At 43.9% G+C, this 12,228-nt stretch overlaps 1 protein-coding gene across 4 annotated transcripts in view; it reads left to right on the forward strand.

Moving 5' to 3' along the window:
* Positions 1–12,228, forward strand: part of LOC132398629 (arf-GAP with GTPase, ANK repeat and PH domain-containing protein 3-like) — a 501,357-nt gene that overhangs the window by 228,749 nt on the left and 260,380 nt on the right. The window contains exon 1 of one of the 4 annotated variants that reach the window (XM_059978321.1): positions 10,240–11,940. The exons of 1 other annotated variant lie outside the window; for it this stretch is intronic. In XM_059978321.1, coding sequence (XP_059834304.1) covers positions 10,854–11,940 — 1,087 coding nt within the window. In that variant the 5' untranslated portion in view covers positions 10,240–10,853. Of the gene's footprint in view, positions 1–10,239; positions 11,941–12,228 lie in introns of those variants that run through there. 2 more of the 4 variants (XR_009513730.1, XM_059978344.1) reach the window with 2 other exon arrangements.

Below are 12,228 nucleotides of genomic sequence, written 5' to 3' on the forward strand. Positions count from 1 at the left end.
TGGAACAACATTGGCTATCCTCCAATCCTTTAGACCTCTCCTGTCGCTAAGAATGTTTCAAATACCATTGCTAAGGCAACAGCAATTTCCATAGTAGGGTCTGATGGAAAGCCTTGTCTGGCCCTGGGGATTTATCTACCCTGATTTGCCTCAGGGTAAGAAACACCACCCCCTTTGAATCTGTACTGGGTCCATGAAGTTGATGCCACTTTCCCTCATTTCTAAAGACTCTGTATCTGTCTCCCAAGTAAATATAGTTAACCATACTCTTTTAGATTGATGGATAGTAATATTTGGTGCACATGTGGAATGTGGCTATGGTTTTCAGTCACGGTGAGGGAGCTTACATAGACACTTGGGTACTGTCTGCAGGCAGTTTGAACTTGACCTACTTGCAACAGCCCTGATAAAGTCACCAGGACTCTATTATTGGAGTGAGGAACCTTCATCCATTATCACAGGGAAAGTCCTCCCCACTATTGAGCACAACTATAACAAAAGCTGCCACAAAGAATATCATCCGTCATAAAGGATGCCCACCACCCAGGTCATGTTCTCTTTTAGGTACAGCCATTGGGAAGGTGGTATAGGTGCCTTAGGTTCTACACCACCAGGTTCTGGAACGGTTATTACCCTTCAACCTTCAACCATGCTGAACTGGCATGGATAATTTCACAGTGCTCAACTCTGAATTGGTTCTACAAACGACTGACACACTTTCAAAGACTCTATATAATTAAAGTTCTCAATTTTATTTTCTATTTGCAGTTTGTCTTTTGCAAATTAGAGTGTTTGTCGGTATTTGTTGTTTATGTAGGTTGTCATAAAATTCTATTGTATTTCTTTTTCTCCCCCAGTAAATGCCTGCAAAAATTGAATCTTGAGGTAGTATGTGGTAGTATACAATATACGTACTTCGATAATAAATTTACTTTGAATTTTGTCTTTTTAAATGTTATAATTGTATCCACCTCTACAGCTTCCAACAACGTGCATCAGAATGAAGGGTGATAGATACTTTACTGCACAGTTGGTAGCTATTCTGTAATCGGCTCCAAAGAAGAGCCAGCCAAAGAAGCACTTAAATGAAATGTGATTCCTAACCTTCACCCTCTTCCCTTGTTGATTACGGCATCTAGCAATGAAGAACTTTTGTCTTGATGGCAATCATTTTCTTTGGAGCAAAGTAAACAGGTCAAAGTCAAGTGCAATATCATATGTTCTGTCTACCCTTCTTGTTGCCTCAGTAAAGCTGCCTATATATCAATGAAAGCATGAAAGTGTGTTTCACCAGGCTCAAAGGTAGCTTCTGCCCCCCTGTTACCAGCCTCCTGAATGGACTTCTTGTACGAAAAGTTGGATTTTTTGCCTCACAGTTTACTGTATGTTGTTATGATCTTGCATTTTATTGTTTACCTGCACTGCACACTTTGGGTAGCTTTTACCTTTTATACTGCATTGTTATTGTTTTACCTTATTCTAGCTCAGTGCACTCTGTAATGATTTGATTTTTAGTAGCAATATGCAATCAATTTTTCACTCTTATCAATAATAATAAACCATGTAGACATAGGTACAGCAGCATCACAGGTACATGGCAAACATTAAACAAATACATTAAAAACATACATTCAACAAATTATACATAAATCTTGCAAGGAAGAACACAATTTAAAAAGTAGACCATTTTAATGCAGCGTGATGAAAGTATTGCTAAACTATTATTTAGGGTTGTGCTGGTTGTTTCAAGAACTGAATGATTGAAGGGAAGTGGCTGTTCCTGAATCTGAATCTGATGTGGAACTTCAGGCTTCTGAACCCCCTGCCCAATGGCAGCTGTGGGAAGATGGCATGGGCTGGATGGTGGGGATCTTTGATGTGGCTTTCTTGAGTCAGTGCTTCTGTACTTTGCGCCAGTGGTGGAAAGCGACGTACTAGTGATGTATTAATCCTATTTAAACTAAACCCTTCTGTTCATGTGTTTATCTAAGAGCCTCTTAAATGCCTAATTTGTACCTGTCTAGGACCAGAGGGCACCACCTCAGAATAGAGGGTCATCTATTTAGAACAGAGATGATGAAGCGTTTCTTTAGCCAAGGGGTTGTGACTCTGTGGAGTTCATTTACACAAGACATCTGTGGAGGCCAAGTATGGTTAAAGTGGAGGCTGATAGGTCTTGATTAGTCAGAGCATCAAAGGTTTTGGGGAGAAGGCCGAAGAATGGGGGTTGAGGGGGATAATATATCGGGCATGATGAAATGGTGGAGCAGACTTGATATGCTAGTTGGCCCATTTCTGCTCCTGTATCTTACGATCTTAAACCTTTCCTACACATATATCTGTCCAAATATGTTTTAAACATATTAATGTACCTACCTCAATCACTTCATCTGGTAGTGCATTTCAAATATAGACTACTTCTGGCTGAAAATGTTACCCTTCAGTTTCCTATTAAATTTATGCTATCTAGTTCCGGATTCCCCAACCCTGAGAAAAAGACTGTGTGCATTCACCTTATCTGTGTCCCTCATGATTTCTATATTGTCATTCCTCATTCTCTAACTTAAATAATAAAAAGTTGCAACATGCTCAGCGTCTAATCACAAACAAGAGAAAATCTGCAGATGTTGGAAATCCAAGCAACACACAAAATGCTGGAGAAACTCAGCAGGCCTGGTAGCATCTATGGAAAAAAGTGCAGTCGATGTTTCAGGTCTCTCCTCAGCTTCTGCTCCAGAGAAAACAGCCCTAGTCTGTCCAGACTTAGCTTATACCACATTCATTTTAACCCAGGCAGAAATGTAGTAAACCTCTTCTGCACCCTTTCTAAATCTTTCACATGCTTCTGATAAAGGGCTGACCAGAATTGAATGCAATATTACAGATGTGGCCACTGCAATCTACCTTCTTTTGTAGAGGGTCCAGTAAGCACAGGTTGTAGTTGTAATTAGTAGAAGGCCTAGAGGGGAGGCACAGTAGTATTGTGGTTAGTACAATGCTTTACAATGCCAGTGAATACTGATCATGGTTCAATTTCCATTGCTGTCTGTAAGCAGTTTGTATGTTTGCTCTGTGACTACATTGGTTTCCTCTGGGTGCTAAGGTTTCATCCCATATTCCAGAAAGGTGTACTGGTTAGAGCTAGTACGTTGTGGGCAAGCTTTGTTGGCATCCGAAGCATAGTGACACGGACTGTCCCTATCCTCACACTATGTTGGCCGTTATTGCAAACAGCACATTTCGCTGTAGCACACACAAAATGCTGGTGGAACACAGCAGACCAGGCAGCATCTGTAGGGAGAAGCGCTGTTAACGTTTCAGGCCGAGACCCTTGATGTCCAAAGGTGAGGCTCCAGGTTGTCACTGCTGCTCCCAAGTCTAAGTTATTCCAGACTTGAGACTGAAATTGATAATGTTCCAGCCCTGGAATTACTTGCACTTAATGAATAAGTGCCTCCATTTTCCCGCTGATGCAGCAGGGACCAACTGCTACAGCGGTGTTGCTGTTCAGGTTATTGCCTGTGAGTGCAGTTCAGGTTCTGATCACTAGAGGTCACCAGGAGCCCAGACAGATGCTTGATAAACAACAGGTTAATAGTTTACTAACAGCAATGCAGAGTTGAGATGACAATATACAGGATCTTATTGAATTGTTAAGCAGGCTTGAGGAGCCAGCTGGCTGATTTCTGCTCTGAACTTGCACGTTGTTATTGGGCTCACACATTGAGTACCCCGGGTGAATGAAAGTCACCCTTCTCACCTGGCTGGGCATGAACGGGGTGGGGGTGGGGGAACTGAGGTAATCACACAAAATTTTGGAGACACTCGAGTATCTGTAGAAAGGAATAACAAGTTGATTTTCAGGCCAAGGCTCTTCAATAGGATGGGAAAAAAAAGGAGGAAGAAACCAGAATAAGGTAGTGGGGGGTGGGAGAGAGGAAGGAGTACAAGCTAGAAGGTGAGAGATCAAACCAGTAAGGGAGAAGGTAGGTGGGTAAAGGGGGTGAATGGGGTGAGGTGAGAAGCTGGTAGTTGATAGGTGGAAAAGGTAAAGGGTTAAAGGTGAAAGAATCAGATAAGAGAGGAGAGCAGACCATGAAAGAAAGGCAAGGAGGAGGGGCATTACAGAGACATAATAGGTAGGCAAGAAGAAGAAAAGAGGTAAGAAGGGAGCCAAAACGGGGAATAGAAAAAGAGAGAAGACAGAGGGGGGAGAAATTACTAAAGTTAGAAAAATTGATATTCATGCTTTCAGCATGGAGATTACCCAGGCAGAACCTGAAAGTGGCAGCAGAGGAGGCAAAGGGCTGACATGCCCAAATGTGAATGGACAGTGGAATTAAAATGGTTGGCCACGAGGAATCCTGCTTGTTGTGGACAGAGCGATGGATCAGAACCTCTCTCTGATGCCCCTGCTCCTTCCCTTTCTCTCTTGTTCCATTCCCTTCTCCTATCACAATTTCTTCTTCTTTAGCCCTTTACCTTTTCCACCTTATCACCTCCCAGCTTCTCACTTCATCCTCTCTCCTCCACTCACCAACCATCCCCCTGATCTAGCTTTACCTATCACCTTCTAGCTTGTACTCTTCCCTCTCCCCTTACCTTCTCATTCTGGCTTTTTCCCCCAGCCTGATGAAGGGTCTTGGCCCAAACTGCTGACTCTTTATTCTTTTCCATAGATGCAGCCTGACCTACTGAGCTCCTTCAGCAGTTTGTGCGTGTTACTCTGGATTTCCAGAATCTGCAGAATCTATGGTGTTTGGGACTGAGATTATCTCTACCTGTCAGTCCTGACGAAGGGTCTCGGTCTGAAACGTCGACAGTGCTTCTCCTATAGATGCTGCCTGGCCTGCTGTGTTTCACCAGCATTTTGTGTGTGTTGTTTGAATTTCCAGCATCTGCAGATTTCCTCATGTTTGCAGTCCTGATGAAGGGTATCGGCCCGAAACGTCGACATTGCTTCTCCTTATAGATGCTGCCTGTCCTGCTGTGTTCCACCAGCATTTTGTGTGTGTGTCCTGACAAAGGGTCTCGGCCTGAAACGTCGACTGTGCTTCTCCTTATAGATGCTGCCTGGCCTGCTGTGTTCCACCAGCATTTTGTGTGTGTTGTTATCTCTACCTGCTGGTTTCCCCATTGTGTTCTTGGAGTAGCTGAATGGCTTAGTGAACCACAGCTCTTGTCCAGGAACTTTTGTTTTTCTCTCTAGCTTTCTTAATGTCTACCAGTACACTGGTTAGAGAGGGAGATACTTAGGTGGCGTTCTAGCCCAGAGCATAGATGAAGTTTGTAACGCAGGTTTGTTATTTTGGAAAAGAACAGGAAGTTATAGTGCAGGAAGTGGCAGGATCAACAGTGAATATCCAAGGGTTAGTACAAACTTGGATTCAGAGCAGCTGCCCCTTCAAACCAACTTGACAGCTCAATAAGATTGTGCTCAATCTGATTATAACCTCAACTCAGATTCTTGCCTTCCCAAGTAACCTATCATTCTGTAGTTCAAGTATCAATCTATGTAGTACTGTCTTTAAAATAGAGTGGCTTTGTTTCCATCAGACTATGAAGAATGATGGCAGAACAGAGGTGCCTGAAGTTTCTGGGTATAGTTCACAAGGCCCCACAGAAGAAGTTCTCAAATGGCAGGGCTAGGCAACTGTGGCTGACAAGGGAAATTATGCTCTACATAAAAGCTAAGGAAAGGACATATACGGTAGCAAATGTGAGTTGGAAGTTGGATAATTGGGGAAGTTTTAAAATCTAACAAAAGACAACTAAAAAAAGGCTTTAAGAAAGGTAAAACTGAAATACAAGGGCAAACTAGCCAATAATATAAAGCAGAATACTGTAAGTTTTTTTCGGTTATATAAAGAGTAAAGAGGAGGTGAAAGTTGATACTGGACCACTGGAAAATAATGCTGGTGAGGACAAGGAAATGACAGGTGAATTTATTAAGTACTTTGTTTTCGTCTTTACTGTGGAACACACTAGCTGTATCCCAGAGGTTCATGAGTGTTGGAGCAAGAGTGAGTGCCATTGCTATTCCAAAGGGAGGGGAAAGTCCTAGAAGAAGAGATAACAGATGCATTGGTCATGATCTTTCAAGAATCACTTGATACTGACATGGTCCCGGAGGACTGGAAGATTGCAAATGTCAGCCCACTCTTTAAGAAGAAGGAAGGCAAAAGAAAGGAAATTATAGGCCAGTCAGCTTATTAGTGGTTGGGAAAGTCTATTAGTAATGCCACGGTTTTGGGATACTTGGAGAGGCAGTGGATGTCATTTACTTAGATCTTCAGAAGATAACAAGATAAAATCCGATGGCATTACAGGAAAGATATTGGCATTGATAGCAGAAATGCTGACGGACAGGAGGCAGCAAGTGGGAATAAAGGGGGTCTTTTCTGTTTGGTTGCCAGTGACTAGTGGTGTTCCTCATGGGTCAATATTGGGACTGCTACCTTTCACATTGTTTGTCAGTGAGTTGGATAATGGAGTTGATAGCTTTGTGGCAAAGTTTGTGGATGATATGAAGACAGGTGGAGGGGCAGGTAATGCTGAAGAAGCAATACGATTGCAGCAGGACTCGGGCACATTGGAAGAATGGGCAAAAACATGGTGGATCGATACTGCCTGGCCTGCTGTGTTCTACCAGCATTTTGTGTGTGTGTTGTTGGATGGAATATATTGTTGGGAAACGTTTAATAATGCATTTTGGTAAAAGGAATAATAGTGCAGACTGTTATCTAAATGAGTAGAAAATTCAAACATCAGAGATGCAAATGGACATAAGGAGTCCTCATGCAAGACTTCCAGAAGGTTAAATCATATGTTGAGTTTGTGGTAAAGAAGGCAAATGCAAAGTTGGTACTTATTTCAAGGGGAATAGAATATAAAAACAAGGAGATAATGCTGAGGCTTTATAATACACTAGTCAGGCCACACTTGGAGTATTGTTAACAGTTTTGGGCCCTTTATCTCAGAAAGGATGAGTTGTCATTGGAGAGAGTCCAGAGGATGTTCATGAGGATGATTCCTGGAATGAAGGGGTTAACATATGAGGAGTGTTTGGCAGTTTTGGATCAGTAGTCACTGGAATTTAGAAGAATGTTGGGGGATCTCATTGAAACCTACTGAACATTGAAAATATAAGGTGGATGTGGAGGGAATGTTTCCTCTGGTGGGATATCCAGAATTAGAGGGCACAGCCTCAAAATTGAGGTGCGACCTTTTAAAACAGAGGTAGGAAGGATTTTTGTTTAAGCCAAAGAGTGGTGAATTTGTTGAATGCTTTACCACAGACTTTGGTGGAGGCCGTATCTGTGGGTATATTTAAAGCAGAAGTTGTTTTGGGCATCAAGGGATATGATGAGAGGGCAGGTGTGTGTGGTTGAATGGGATCTGGGATCAGCCATGATGAAATGGCAGAGCAGACTCAATGGACGGATGGCCTAATACTTTCTGCAGTTTGTCTGATGGCCTTACATCCCTCTTATCCAAATGTCTTTTAAATGTTGCTATTTTGCCTGCCTCCAGCAGTCTATTCCATATACACATCACCCTCTGCATGAAGAAGTTGCCCTTCAACTCCTTTTCAAATCTTTCACTTCTCACCTTAAACCTATTCCTTCTTGTTTGTAGTTGCCGTTCCCTGAAAAAGGACTGTGTTAATATTCCTCATGATTTTATAAACATCTAAGGCCGCCTCTCAATCAGCAATAAAGTAATCTCTGATCAACCTTTCCTGTTGGCTCAGGCACTTATATACATGTAGCATCCTTGTATATCTTTGCATGTCTTACCAGTTTAATGATGTATTTCCTATAGCAGGGCAGCTGAAACTGTACACAATACTTTAGGTGTCATCTCACCATCATCTTTAAAACTGCAACATAATGTTCCACCTCGTATACTCCATGCTATTGTGTGCAGTTTTGGTCCCCTAATCTGAGGAAAGAAATTCTTGCCATAGAGGGAATACAAAGATTGATTCCTGGGACGGCAGGACTTTCATATGAAGAAAGACTGGATCGGCTAGGCTTATACTCACTGGAATTTAGAAGATTGAGGGGGGATCTTATTGAAACACATAAAATTCTAAAGGGATTGGACAGGCTTGATGCAGGAAGATTGTTTCCGATGTTGGGGGAGTCCAGAACGAGGGGGTCACAGTTTAAGGATAAAGGGGAAGCCTTTTAGGACCGAGATGAGGACAAACTTCTTCACACAGAGAGTGGTGAATCTATGGAATTCTCTGCCACAGGAACCAGTTGAGGCCGGTTCATTGGCTGTATTTAAGAGGAAGTTAGATATGGCCCTTGTGGCTAAAGGGATCGGGGGTATGGAGAGAAAGGAGGTACAGGGTTCTGAGTTGGATGATCAGCCATGATCATACTGAATGGCGGTGCAGGCTCAAAGGGCCGAATAGCCTACTCCTGCACCTATTTTCTCTGTTTCTATGTGCTCTAACTGTTAAAGGCCAGCTTTCTAAATGCTTTATTCTTCACACTGTCTACCTATGATGCCACTTTCAGCAAGCTGTGTACTTGTACAATGTATTTGTAGCTTACATTCTCACCTTGCTTGTTCACTGTATGGTTGTAAGTCAGGTAATTCTGTTTAAAATTCCTTGGACAAGGTTGGGTCACTGGGCGAATTTCCTGGATTGCTCAGTGAATTGTGAGGAATTACATTTTGCCTCCTTTGATTTCCATCCCAGGTTCTGCATTTCATTGTCTAAGTGAGCTCGCATTTCCACTGCTCATTTCACGGCCCAACATTCCAAAGCACTTCACATGCAGTTCAGATGAAGTCACATCCAAAGCACTTCTGATGTGGGAGAAATGAATTGAGACAGTAGGTCTCACAAACAGCAATGGGATGATGACCAGATGGTCTTGTTTTATTGATGTAGCAGTGGGACAAATGTTGGTCTCAGATACTGAGTAGAACCTTCTTGTTTTCTAATATTGGATTTTTACTCCTGCCAAATGGGGCAGACTTAATGTGTCAAGGAGCAACTGACATTGTGGCGCTTTTTGTCAACTGTGCTCCCCCATAGATTATTAATACAGTTACAGAGGAAATGTGATTCATTGTGTCTGTGCTTGGTCCCTCGAGATCAATCTTACTTTATGCTTGTATTTAATTGCCCTTCATATTCTGTAAGATCCCCCTTTGGAATTCCTGAGTTCAAAGTAAATTTATTATCAGATGGACATATATACCATATTCTACCTTGAGATTCATTTTCTTGTAGGCATTGACAGGAAAAAACGCAATAGAATTTTATGAGAACTATGCATAAACAGACAACACTGATGAATAATCAATGTGAAAAAAAACTATGCAAATAAAAATAATAATCCGAACATGAGTTGGAAAGAGACCTTGAAAGTGCGTCTGTAGGGAATATTGCTACCACCTTTGCAGGCATTGGATTTTGCGTCTTAGCCACTCTGTGTCCTGAGATCCCCAGGTGTAGGCAGTACAGAACCAGGGGTTCTCCTGCCTGGTTTCAAGTCTGAGCCTGGCACTGGAGGCCAGGGCAGGTGAAATTAACAGTCTGTTGAGGCACAGCCCCATGTTGCCAGGTATTGAAAATCAAAAGTCAGCCAATGTTGGAAGTATGAAATAAAAACAGATACTGGTCAGGTAGCTTCTCTGGAAGCAGACATTAACTCAATGAAGAGACATTAATCTGACCTGTTAACTCGATTCCTTGCCTGACGGCAGAAGATTCCAGCACTTTCTGTTTATTACCTGGTTATCAGGATTTTCTCCTGCTGCTTGTTCTGTCACCAGTGAGCTGATGTTTTTGCCCTGACCTCACTGCGCTGTCTTTTGTTCTCTGCAGTGGATGAGAAAGGGCAGTATGGTAGCATAACAGTTAGCATCGATGGCCTGGGTTCAATTCTGCCACTGTCTGTAAGGTGTCTGTCTGTACATTCTCCCTGTGACCATGTGGGCTTTCTCTGGGGGCTGTAGTTTCCTCCCATGTTCCAAAGACATGGGTTAGTAAGGATTAGTCAGTTGTGGGCATGATATGTCGGCACTGAAAGTGACCTACCCCAGCACTTCCTCGGACTGTGTTAGTCATTGATGCAGGTGACACATTTCACACTGTTTCAATGTACGTGTCAAATAAAGCTAATCTAACCTAACAGGCACTGGGATTTAAGTAGATCCACTCCATGTTTTCCCACTCTCATCTCTCTCCCTCTCCCTCTGTTGACAGATGAAGTGCAAGGTACAGGCATGCAGGAGCAGTGTGTGAGAGAGTATTTCTGAACTAATTACGTCCAGGTCTGAGGCAGAAGGAGCTGACATGTCACAGTTCTCAGTGCAAGTTACAACAAGAGACTTTCAGCCGCAAGATCGTAGCAGCATTGCGGACTGCTGCACTGAGGAAAGAAACTTCAGCGCAGGGCCCTGAGTCTTTTGCTGTTGAGACGATCTGAGCTGACCACTGCATACTCTTAAGGTGTGAGACCCATCCTGGCGGACCTGTGTTCTGGTAGCTGCTGTTCAGTGAGAGCTTGCTGACCCTCCCTGTGTGGATTGTTATTAAAGCTGGTTGGCTGCTGATTCTGAGGTGACTCAAGCAGAGAAGAATGTTCTCCTTCAAGCGAGAAGACAGCAGCACCCAGCGACTCTGCTGAGAGTAGAAGATGCTGGTGCTGCTTGACGGGCCCCGAATGTGGCAGCTCCTGACGGGCAGAGGCTGGTGCCAAGCGTGGTGGGGATCGCAGGGGGGAAGTGTGCAAGGTCCACTGATGTGAGGCTGAGCTGATTGTGTGGTCCTGCCTCTGAGGACAGAGCTGGAGGTGCAGGGCTGTTCACTGGGGCACGGGAGGATGTTGCAAGCGCAGTGCAAGCTGACTGCAAACAAGTGTGCCTGCTGCCACCCAGCTGGTGAACGGGCTGAGCCTGCAGTGACTGAACAGGTAAATATTACCGGGGCTTTACAGGTTAAACTGAAGAGACTGACTGAGGGCCGGGCGGCTTGTATCCGGAAGGAGGCCGACCCCTGTGACGCGGTTGGATTCTCCAGGAAACCGATGGTGGCTACCCTGCCGGGATCTTTTGGTAACAGATCAAGACGTCCCAGGAGCATCTGTGTCCCAGGGGACAGGATTGGATTACAGCTAGAGCTGGAATCAGCAGGACTATACGGAGCAAGAGGGATTGATCTCGAGTCACAGTCTGAAAGGGAACTTTCGTCGCAGGATGGTGAAGCAGCAGTATCTGTACGTGCTGGCAGGAAGGAGTTACATAGACCTCTCAGTATGAGTTTCCTTGAGACATACAAAACTTCTTCACAAGGCGAGGCCAAGTCTGCAGCTGCTGTTGAAACTCCGCAGACCAACAGGGTCACCAGGTCTGATAGTGGCCGTTTCCTACGAACAGGCTATCGATGGTCCAGTCAGAGACGGGCAGGCTCATCTGCGAAAACTGGAGGTGCAAAAGAGACAGCAACAGATCTCAAGACCCAAAATTCCAAGGTATTATTCAAATCACTGAGGAGAAGCTTGAGTTTCCGGCTGAAGAGGGTGCCCGAGACAAAGGAGCCCGAGGGCAGCAGGGTCAGAACACAGAGTGTTGGAGACTCTTTTCCACAAAGACCGCTGCCCCACGCCTGTGAGTCGCAAAAGCACGAGGAAAGCAAGAATTGGCCGGAGCAGACACCACCTTTACCTGGCAGAGGGAATTCTGCAAATTCCCCAAAAGCAAACTCTGAGCAAAGCAGCTGGTGGAAGATCCTGACTGCCCACTTTCGCAAAAAGCACTTTTTTGGCTTCAAAGAACCACAGAAAACTGATCAATTACAATCAGAGAGACAGAACAATGGCTGGACTTCCTTAACTGAGGGCCAATGTAGGAGTAGTGAGTCTCTCACTGTTGTTGGAGCGAGGGTCAGAGGTGAAGTGCCATCATTGGAAGGTAAACTGGTTTCTAAATGTGTCACACAACCTGGGGTCAGCAAAGAATAGCAACAATCTTTGGGGAGATTTTGGCAAAGATGGTGTTTGTTGTATGGGGCTGGATTTAAGCAATGAAATGAATCAATTATTGGGAGATGTATTAACCAAGCATCAACTAACAATGTTGAAATAGGGTAGCTCTGTACTAATAAACTTAATGTGTTGTGTCATAGAAATCCTTCCTGAACACTGTGCCATTAACTGGTGTGGAGTTAAAGAGGTTTGGGGAATCAACACTGTGTTGCCT

This window comes from Hypanus sabinus, chromosome 1 (assembly GCF_030144855.1).
Source record: "Hypanus sabinus isolate sHypSab1 chromosome 1, sHypSab1.hap1, whole genome shotgun sequence".
Classification (NCBI taxonomy): domain Eukaryota; kingdom Metazoa; phylum Chordata; class Chondrichthyes; order Myliobatiformes; family Dasyatidae; genus Hypanus; species Hypanus sabinus.